Here is a 10,721-nt window from a genome sequence, read left to right on the forward strand (position 1 = left end):
TGCAGGAAATCCTGCAGAGAGTTCTAGACACAGGATGGATGAAAGTTGTGCGCCGAGCTTCTGCAAACAGGTTGATTAGTATTCTTCACGGCGGTGCGTGTCTTTGTGTGTGAATGTGTGTGTGTCTGTGTGATGGCTCTGCATGACAGGTTGTCATTTTATCAAGACCGTATCCCTTTTTGAAGCAAAGCTGTGGAAGGATTAGTGGATGAATCCAGATGGTTATTGCACTAAACCCCTCTTCCACTTGATCTACCCTTTATTGCTAATTTACATAGGGTAATTCTCATAAGGTTGCTATGTTGCACCATTTCAAAAATAACTAATCCAACAATAATCCCATAAAAAAGGAAAATGGTTTAGAAATGTAATGGGAACAAATGTAGGTGTCAAGTATGCTATCTTTGCAGGAGATAATCTATTTAATAAAACGAAATGGTTATTTTTGAAGAAGCTGTATTGTCTGTGTGTTTTTCTTTTGAAGGGGCATCTTCTTTCAAGCGAACACCGAGGCCTATACCTTCAATTGGACTTTTGCAATAACATGGTCAATAGGAAAATCGGTTTGTCGTTTAACTTTAGCAAGGACAAATGCAGAGTAGTGACTAAAGTGTAGACTAAGGTTGTAGCTTTTACAATCACCCCATATTGACTGCATGAAACAAATGTTTTATGTTGCCTCACTAATGGTATCGTGCTGCATTTCCGGATGGATTCTGTGAACACAAATCATAATTAGCCACTGTACAGGATACAATTAGAAATCATTATCTTTGCCTGAATGTACAAAGTATTATTACGAAAAAGCTGATTAAAAAGCGCGGAAAGGACATTATGATTATAGAATAAGTAGGTCGCCAAAATGAAGCATGAGGGAACATTATGAGCCCGAGTGGTCAGGAGCGCACTGTACCTGCAGCCGATGTGAACCACTAGATGGCGACAAATAAATACAAATCAAGTCTTCATAGAATGTGATGGTGTATTTGATTATTCCGCACACCATCATTACACTGTAGTCTTGCATAACAATCATGACAGCTAAACGGCTTTAAGACGCACAGCAGGTAAGAAGAAACAATGCAGCTTTAATAGTTGACATGTTACTTGTGCGCTACTGATATGAATGTTATTGTTGGATGAGTTGCGGGTTAGCGAACGATAGCTTAACTAGCAGCCAATAACATTGTGGCCTATTGAGCGAGCTAGCCCTGCTAACAAGTTTGGTAAAAGGTGCAAACGAAAGTTGTGTTTTGTGTCATGTATTCTATTTCATGAGCGCTAAAATGTATTGTTAAATACTTGACCTACAATGCAATGGAGATGCGTTGTCAACTGTATATTACACCAACAAAATGCAATGTTTTCTGCAACTTGCTAGCAGCAGCTAGCTAGCTAGCTTCAAAAGGCCGTAGACTTTTGTCAAGCCGGTGAAGGAAAGTGCAACTTCCGGTCAACTTCCATGTAATGCAACTGTTTTGATGTTAAGTGTTTTCAAGATATAGTAATTGTTTCAATTTAAACCTTAAAGTCAGTCAAAAAAAATGCCTAAAAAGTGTTTAGTTCATAGGACACATTATGCATGTTTTAGTTGTTTTAGTTTATTTAAATAGCATTCGTCATTATAAAAACAGATGTTTAAAATACAACATGGCAGTTTTGACAATATAAAACTAAATAGAAATGCAGTTAAATAACAGTAAATACAACTGATTCAAATAATCGTACTTAATGCCATCACAGCTGATCCAAAGCCAACTACATGGCTTCCTATTATACATCACAATTATGTCTTGATTTCTTTAAATAGCAGACATTGTTTCATAGCATGACTCTACTGTTATGAAATAGTTAGAAGCTTAAGTGTAAAGTTTGTGGTCGTAGTTTAATGTGAGGTGTTGAACGAGCTTTTATTTTGAAGGCACATTCGCCTTTTCCCCTACGTTTCTTCATTAGCTGTCGTAAAATGTGATGTAGCAACCTTGTCAAGCGCGGCTAGCTAGCTGGCTAGCAAGAGACTTAACCCATTTAACCTGTGGCACAGTGAGTGTGTTTACATATGGGAGTAAGTGTTTGTTGTTGTGTGTTTGAACCGTGACAGATTCCTACTGTCTCCTGAGTTTGATCTGTGTTAGCTAAGGTTAGGTCAAACCTGTCACCAAGTGCTAACGTTAGGTTAGCTAGCGTTAACGTTACCGTTTTCAGATCAAGTGATTGCTAGTTAACTAATTAGGTGTTGTTGAAGGGAAGGAAACACAAGTGTAATGTTGCTGACTAAAATGTAAAGCTATTTTTATACCTTCGGTTCTGTACATGTGAAGTTATCAACATAAACTCGCGATGAACCGTTAAAAAAATATATACCTGGCTGTTGAGTAAAGTACATTAACGTCAACAAAATAACTCCAAACGTTTTACTACTTCGTATTAAAAAAAGCAGCACAACATGTCAATACATTATCAACTTTTTGGGCTGCTTCACGGTGCTTGCTTTCCCTTTACACTGTATAGTACATTTTGTAACGTTAAGATAAGATCGCAGAAACCACAGCTGACCCACTTCCAAAACTTGACACATTACTGGGAGACGGCATTGTATGGACAACAAATGTGGAACTGAGTAGGATTACAAGTCCTAACGTTTTACTATATGCTAAAAGCTCATATTCTTAGAGCTAAAGCCATATATGTGCGGCAATTTAGTGAAACCTACTGGGACATCATATTTATAGCAGTAGAGCTCCTGAGTCTCTTAAATATCACCTTAATAGGAAACTCATGCCAACTAGGCTAGAGCTGGTTCTTCAGTAAGAATAAAACACAATGAGTATCCAGCTTAATTTAAGTGGAAATACTTGGTTTAAGTTGACAATCTGAAAAGAATGCATGGCACACTGGTTGTAAGTTTAAAATCCTTGTGTGATCATACCCCTGGTAAAGTATTGACTGGTAAACACATTGATTATGAATGCATCAAAAAAGGATGTGTAATTTACAATACAAGATGCTTTTCAGTATGCCAACACTTACTGTGTGCTTCCACTCAAAGTATGACAGACACTGGATAGTCAACTGCATTGTCCTTTAAGAGCACCTGAATTTTAACTTATTTACAAAATCAACAGCAGTTTTCTTGACCAAGTGCAGCGTTCCCTACGAGTGACTTAAAGCTGATGTTGATGACTTGCTTGAGCCGTGCTTCACAACTTAAATTTTTAAGGGTTTTAAGCTGCCAGAATTTAATACAAAAGGTCAATTTTTGCATTTTAATATAATCATTAACCATCACAATTTTGGAAAAAAGGTAAATTATGGGCGTATGGTTAACTTTAAAGTGTGAGTTCACCACGCTAGTTACATTTGAGCTACTTCTTTACAGTCCATGCAAATGTTTTCTTTTTATGTTATTTTGTGTGTGATTTTAAATAATCTTTTTCATGGTCAAATAAACTAGAGCAAAATGTTTAGTAGTTTTAGCTTGCCAACATCGTCCAGTCATCTCCCTATTTATTTCTGTTTCTACAGACTAAAGAACTACTCTATGTAAAATGAACACTGAGGACAAGTTGGAGGGCATGCTGCTGAAGGGCAGCAGTGGAGGGCAGGACGGAGGAGGGAGAATCGGACTGGGCGGCGGGGGAGGTTTGGTGGTGATGACCTTGGGGGATCGATCACTGGCAGACCACCCTCTGTTGGAAGACGACGACGACGATGAAGATGAAGACACCGACTTGACTGGCAGCTCGCTGGTCACACATGACCTGGTTCCTCCAGATCAGCTGATGATGCAGGAGGAGATGACAAAGAATGGTAGAGGAGGAGCAGAGGAGGGCGCAGGAGAGGTGCATTTCCCCCTAAAACTCACCAATAAGTTGCCCTGCTTGCTTCATATGCCAGTGAGTTCATAAGAAGTAGTCCATGTATGGACGAGATTATTTATGTTGCTACTGTAGCTAGAAGTCGTTCTATTAATTTCCCTTTCATGTATTGCCATGCAATATTTGTTATGGGACATTCGTTCCTTCTACACTGAGAATTCACAGGTGTGGACAGATTTATGACAACCATCATGCTGTTGACGGTTTGGTTTAGAGCTGCTTTGCAAAACAATGACAAAACGTTTTTAGGAACAGTGATTAAATGCAGTTAAATCTAGACATTGATACAATATGTGTGAAACTAATATAAGTATAATATAAGTATAAAGTCTGTCATCCCACAGAAAACAGTTGAAAATAACCAACATTAGGGATAATATATTGTTGTGAGGAATTACCGCTTGTGTACTTGTTTGCATTCAAAGTCAAAAAGTCTCAAAAGATAAAAGCATTAGCTTGAAATGTGTGTGCTGTTTAATCTTTTGGCATGCAGAAGAATGACTATACAGCACAGTAAACATACTTTTTAATGCTCTAAGTGTAAACATCTAGGATAGCCTGAACTGAGGATCAGGCTTAAGGATTTAATTCCTGTTTCTTACAACTTGGATGTTACATATCCATCATTTCGGTACGAAACACTCGTAATGCTCAAATGTTAAAATTAGGCAGCATCGTTAAATAAGTCATATGGCGTCTGCAGAGGCTCCCAGCTGGTAGAGGAGATGTCTCAGCATGTCCTGTGTTTTGTAGGACCTGAGGTTTCCCTTTGGTTGTTGCCAGAGGATGCTTGAACCTGTTCAACTTGCCTCTGAAATTGTGGAGGGGAAGCTGCTGCGTGGTGAAGTCCCCTCACATTGGTTATTATCCTCAACCTGCCTGACCCTGATAAGCAGCTGGATGAGTGGGTGGACTTTGAAGTAGGTTACGTGCCTTTTTAAAATGTGTTTTCCTATCTCTGCTCTGCTGCACAGTTGAGCATCAAGCAGGAACTGAAGTTGTCCGAGGCACCGGGCCAAATTAAGAAAAAAGCAGTTAAGGACCTGATGGTGTCTCCCAAGAAGAAAAAAAGGAAGCAGCGTTCACCAGCAAAGGTACAGGTCAGTTGTTATCTTAAAAAATATATATTTTAAATGGCCTGACCTGCATGTTTGTAATATTTGTCCACGGTTTGGATTGTGTATCAGATACTGATATGTCTTTCTCACTTTGCTGTTGTAGATTCTCAGCATCAATGATGATGGATCATTGGGCCTCCAAAGCCCCAAGTGTCACGTCTGTGTTCACTGTAATGCTGCATTCAGAACCAACTACCACCTACAGAGGCATGTCTTCATTCACACAGGTATTGATACCACAGTCATGTTTTAAAATGCATTCCTATCAACCTCTTGCTTTGAAATTCGATATCATGTTGAAATTAAAAAGTTGCCTTGACCATGAAATAAAGACTGAAACACAATACCATCTCTTTATAAATAAATGATACATCATGTTTAAAGAGGAGCAATGCCAATCTAAAAAGTTGCCTCGAGCATTATATGAAATCTAGTGTCTTTATTGTTATTTATAAACTGATGTTCTCAATTCAAACCCCAGGTGAGAAGCCATTTCAGTGCAGCCAGTGTGATATGCGCTTCATTCAGAAATATCTCCTCCAGAGACATGAGAAGATCCACACCGGTGAGTAAAGAATGAATGCAGCCTCTATGCATTGTGATTTTATTTTGCTCCATTTCAGTCTCGAGTGTTTGTTTTTCCTTTTTGTCTCTTTGTGTAGGAGAAAAGCCTTTTCGCTGTGACGAGTGTGGGATGAGGTTCATCCAGAAGTACCACATGGAGAGACACAAGAGGACTCATAGCGGAGAGAAACCATACCAATGTGACTACTGTCACCAGGCAAGCTCTGTTTCTGTTAGCTAATAAAATACTGCAGGTTTTGCAGGTAGAAAAAAAGGCCTACAGCAGAAGGGCAGTAAGATAACTTTGGAGTTTCAGTCATAAGGTTGAATGTTGTTACTGTACTTGTAGAAACTGATTGAAGTTGACTTGGTAAGAAAAGAATAACTGCTCAATCACTTTTTTTGGGGTAAGATATATTTACTTGTTGTGATGACATCCTAAAACATAAAAACAGACACTCTTCATTTCTTATTTGAAGCCCCGATGGTAATAAAAAAACATCTACTACAGACCTTTTAAAACAATGAATATGCTGTATATCACTGCATTGAGCCTGCTTCCTGGTAAAATAAAGTTACTTTTTTTGGTCTATTTACAGTACTTCTCCAGAACAGACCGGGTTTTAAAGCACAGACGAATGTGTCACGAGAACAGAGAGAGAAAGACCAACAAAGCAGCTGGTAAAGTCGGGCCTTTGCTTGAAGCAGATTCTTTGGACCTCCCTTTTCTTGTCCAAGACTGTTCACTGCCCAAGAAAAAACGACAAAAGTGTGCAGACAAGAGTCCCGAAGCTTCCACTGCTGCCCAGACAGACGGGCACACTGTCACTGTAATCGAAACGGAGGAGAAGGAGGAGCAGAGACAGAATAAAATTGAAGGTCTACCTCTCTTTGCTGTGTCCTCCAAGATCAAACACGAGTATGTGATAGCTGACTTCTCTGTGGAACCTGAAGAACCGGCTAGCCAACACCAAGAGGGAGAAGTGTCGTCGGGGGACACCACTCCGCCCAGACTAGTCCTGAAGAAAGTCCCCAAGAGGAGTCTCAAACAGTCCAGTGAACAAACTCCTCCCTGCCTCTCCACTTCGTCTTCCTTTGAGGAAAATACTAAGGTCACACAGTACACCTTTGAGATCGTGGACAAGCAAGGCCTTTTAGAGGTGGAAAGCAACACAGAGCTCGAGTCAGTTGAAACTCTTCAAGAAAGACCAACAAAGCCAGCAGCTAGCAGCACAAACTACGACGACGCCATGCAGTTCCTGAAGAAGAAGCGCTACCTTCAGGCTGCGATGGCCAACAACAGTCGGGATTACAGCCTGAACACAAGCAGCATTTCCTCCCAGCCGTCTGTCACACAAACCGTAGTCTCTGCCGTCATTGGCGAGAATGTCCCCGTCATCATCCTGGAGCCCCAGCCTATCAGCGCAGAGATAAAAGCCACGCATGACAAGAATGTGTTGCCAGACGAGGTTCTTCAGACGCTGTTGGAACATTACTCCAACAAAGCCAACGGGCAATCGGACATTTCCTTCAGCGTGGCCGACACAGAGGTGACATCCAGCATATCCATTAATTCCTCCGAGGTTGCAGACGGCAGCCCTGTGGAAAACCTTGTGGTCTCTAGTGCCCAGCCTCAGCCGGCTACCGAAAAGGTCAGCCTCTTGCAAGAATACTCAAAGTTTCTCCAGCAAGCACTTGAGAGGACCAGCCAGAACGACAGCTACCTGACCAGCCAAAGCCTCAGCTTGGTCTCGGAAAACCCCACCTTAGCGGGGCAACCTCTGTTCTCCACAGAGAAACAGTTTCCTTCCCCCAGCAGGTTCAAATCAGGGATGAGCTCTCCGCTAAGGTCCACTTCAGAGAAACCTCACTTTGGATTACTCGTCGGGGACTCTCAGCACTCGTTTTCATTTTCAGGCGATGAGACCACCCCTCCATCTGCTGTGTCTCCGGCTGAGGAGGACTTTCTGCAGGAGGTCTCGCCCTCCAAAAAGACAGACTCTTCTCAAGGCATAATTCAGACGTTTCAAATAAGCTCCTTCGATCAGAACTTCAAATCCCAATTCCAGACATCAAGATCTGGATCCTCCTCACAGTTTACCGTTGCCAATGGACAATTAAGTCTCCGAGCACACAGCACAGACTTCTCAGAGTTCCCCTTAGTCAGAGTCGTCGAGACCAGGTCTCAACTGAACTCGTCCCCTGATGTTTCCTCCAGTGAAACCTTTGGCTGAAGAATTCATTTTCCTCTTCATAATTTCAGCGGCACTTTATCTCATGTCTCCTGTTCAGCCAAAACAAGTCCCATTGTCCACTATGTTTTCTTTCTAAACGTATTTTGTCATAAAACATGAAAAAAATATGTTTTGTTAAGCGCAACCTCCTAAAATGGAGATACTTAATTCGCACTTCCCCTTTAAAAAATATGTTATTTCTTGCCCCAGAATGTAAATTGAGTCATGACCAAAGTGTAATGCAGGACAAAGCGAAATATCCTCTCATAGCATCGCCACAGAATTTATGTTTAAAGTCAATCAGTTTGCCTTGCACAAAAAAAATCATTGTTACTTTCGCTGCTTAATGCAACCACTTGTTAATAATAGCCCCCTATTTATATTTGCCTCTTTGCTCTTACTGTAGCTACCCCGCTTGCTGATTATATGAAATTCACTACTTACAATCTTAATCCAGCAGTGTGACTCCTGTTAAGTTGTCTAAGAAATGAGAAAATTAGAAAATGATTAGATCATAAATGTGACTTATGTTGAAGTCACTTTACTGTCACCTGAGATGGGTGTACTCATCTGATATGGAATATAATAGTTTTTTCCATTTGCAGATCGGACTTGTCTTGTAAATTGGCCAAAGAGAAGAAATTGTATTTCCATTAATGAAACATTCCCTTTGTAGGTTCATTTCTTGGCACAGCCTTTTGTGACAGAATAGGCAAATGTTGGGCTGTATTTGTGTTAAAAAAATAAAACAAAAAAATGATTACGGTTTCAAATAGCTACATCCATGTAATGGTTGCCAGGTTATTACTGTTGTCCAGTATAAATGAGTTGAAATAAGATTACTTACAAGGATTGTGCTTTACTCTTGCACAATTTGCACAATTATTCAACGACAGGAATGTAATTCATCATTTCTGATTTGGGTAATTTGAAATTACAGATGATGCTGTGGCTCTTGTTTTCTGCAGTTTAAAATACTTTGTTTTCTTTTGGAAACAATGTGATTAGACTCTCCTAAATGCTCATTAAGGCTATATTATGAAAGAGTGTCCACCTGGAAATGAGGTGCTTTGTTTTCCAGTTTTATTCGTTTTACATCTGTGCCTTTTAATTTTTTTAATTACAGGCTTTCCTTTACTCATTCCTGTATTTTTGTTTTTTAGTCAGTTTTGGCTATGGCTACTAATTCCTCTTGCACAATAACAACAACAACATAAGCTATCAACTTATTCAGTCTGTAATACGTTGAAATATGGGAGCTTTATTTATTTTTGCGCATCATATATTATTATTTTAGCAAGAAATGGCTCCGAGTTTAGTTCTCAAACTATTATCTGTGGATGGATGGAAAAAGCATTTTTTCATTGACTGTGCTAGAGTCTTCAGTTTTGAGCATTATCACCACATCTGTTCAGGCCTTGTTGAAAAGTGATGGAGTGAGGTCTCATCTGTACTTCATCACACTGTTTCTGGTTTTCGATGTGTACAAGTATGTGTGAGGTGCTATGTGTAAATCACTGTTTTAAAATGTGCCCTCAAATTATGTTTGGTAATTCGTGTTTAGCTCCCTCTTGTTTAAATTCTACAGACCATCAGGGACAGACCGCAACCACATAAATCATAAAAAATGCTTTATTTTTCCTCATTGAACATTCCCACAAGAATGTATGATACTGCTGTAAATACTTTGTATATTGTTATGTTCTTCTGAGAAGTACTGTTAGATCGTTGTGTCAATAGAGAGGCTTGTGCAAGAGACACTTTTTGTCAGAGGATTTCTTTTAACATCCAACAATGAATCCATTTAACTTGCTGACAAAGATGTGGCTTTTCTAATATTACTATATATCTCATCACTGTTATAAAGAGTTAAATCAACTAGGTAAAATTAATTTATCTTTTTTTTGTTTGTAAATCAAGGTTGTTGATTGTTCATTATGATGGGATTTGCCACGGTTGGGAATGAAAAGCCCTCACTGAGAAAATGTTGATTTGGTTTTTTTAATAATAATCGACCTGAAATCACTCTTTTTATAAGTATCAAGAAGCTGAGGTGGGATTGAAATCTTATCAGTTAAAATAGCATTTGGGCGGAGTATAACTAAAAAATGGTATGGTTTAAATTTCACTTGCTACCCATTTCATTGTTAGACATTATTGAAAGCACAGTGCAGTAAGACTGCTTCGGTTCATTGTATCCATTTAATTGAATCATGGAGAAGTTTTAATTCAGTTAAACAATTCAATATCCAGAACTGAAGAATATTTGTGAATTATATCAGCAGTACCTTTCCTTTAAACTAACTTTTCAGTAACCTGGCCATAAGTGTCCTTGTATAAGCTCCAGAAAAATTGTTTTGTGTAAAAAGATCTGAATTATTGAATTTTTGATAAAAACTATTTTTGAAACATGTCATTTAAGGCACTGATATGTACAGTATATCATATGCAGTCACTATTGCTACCCTCATTTATCTCTGTACAAGTCGTTTGTGTCAAGATCTTTCAATTGCTGATGGGAATCTCCTACTTTGGCATACTTTTCATACTTTTCAAGAACTTGACGAGGAAGCCCTTCTGCTTCACTGTTAGGTCGATCTTCAGTTGGACAATAAGGTTTAAATGCATGGTCTCTAACTTGTCGGGTCAAGTGAACTTGTTTTATGGTTAATGTGCAGCTTTAATTGTAGCTGATTCATTTCAGTCAAGTAACCCATGATTATATCTTTTGCTATATATTATGATTTGTAAACAATCTGATTCAATTGTTGTTTTGATTGTTGTGTCATGTCGTTATAAATAAAATTATTCACAGTATTATACCTTGAAATTGTTTTGATATCCAAAGACCATTAAGCTGCTGGTGCCATTCAATAATTGAGTGACAAAAGTCAACTTGACGGTCAGAGGATTTTGCGAGGGTCCTT

General features: G+C 39.1%; 1 protein-coding gene across 6 annotated transcripts; it reads left to right on the forward strand.

Annotated features, from left to right (window-relative positions):
* The first annotated feature begins 955 nt into the window (after positions 1–955).
* znf148 (zinc finger protein 148) lies at positions 956–10,611 on the forward strand. 6 transcript variants are annotated; one of them, XM_079664230.1, is made up of 7 exons: positions 956–1,067; positions 3,526–3,896; positions 4,853–4,978; positions 5,100–5,223; positions 5,478–5,561; positions 5,659–5,777; positions 6,160–10,611. In XM_079664230.1, exons 2-7 carry the CDS (start codon positions 3,549–3,551, stop codon positions 7,792–7,794), a joined length of 2,436 nt encoding a protein of 811 aa, XP_079520356.1. In that variant the 5' UTR covers positions 956–1,067; positions 3,526–3,548; the 3' UTR covers positions 7,795–10,611. The 6 variants fall into 6 exon arrangements, with proteins under 6 accessions (XP_079520356.1, XP_079520359.1, XP_079520360.1 ...); XM_079664233.1 differs by having other exon boundaries at positions 4,853–4,972; XM_079664234.1 differs by having other exon boundaries at positions 3,526–3,842.
* Positions 10,612–10,721: the final 110 nt, after the last annotated feature.

The sequence above is a fragment of the Notothenia rossii genome (genome assembly GCF_949606895.1).
Source record: "Notothenia rossii genome assembly, chromosome: 2".
NCBI lineage: Eukaryota > Metazoa > Chordata > Actinopteri > Perciformes > Nototheniidae > Notothenia > Notothenia rossii.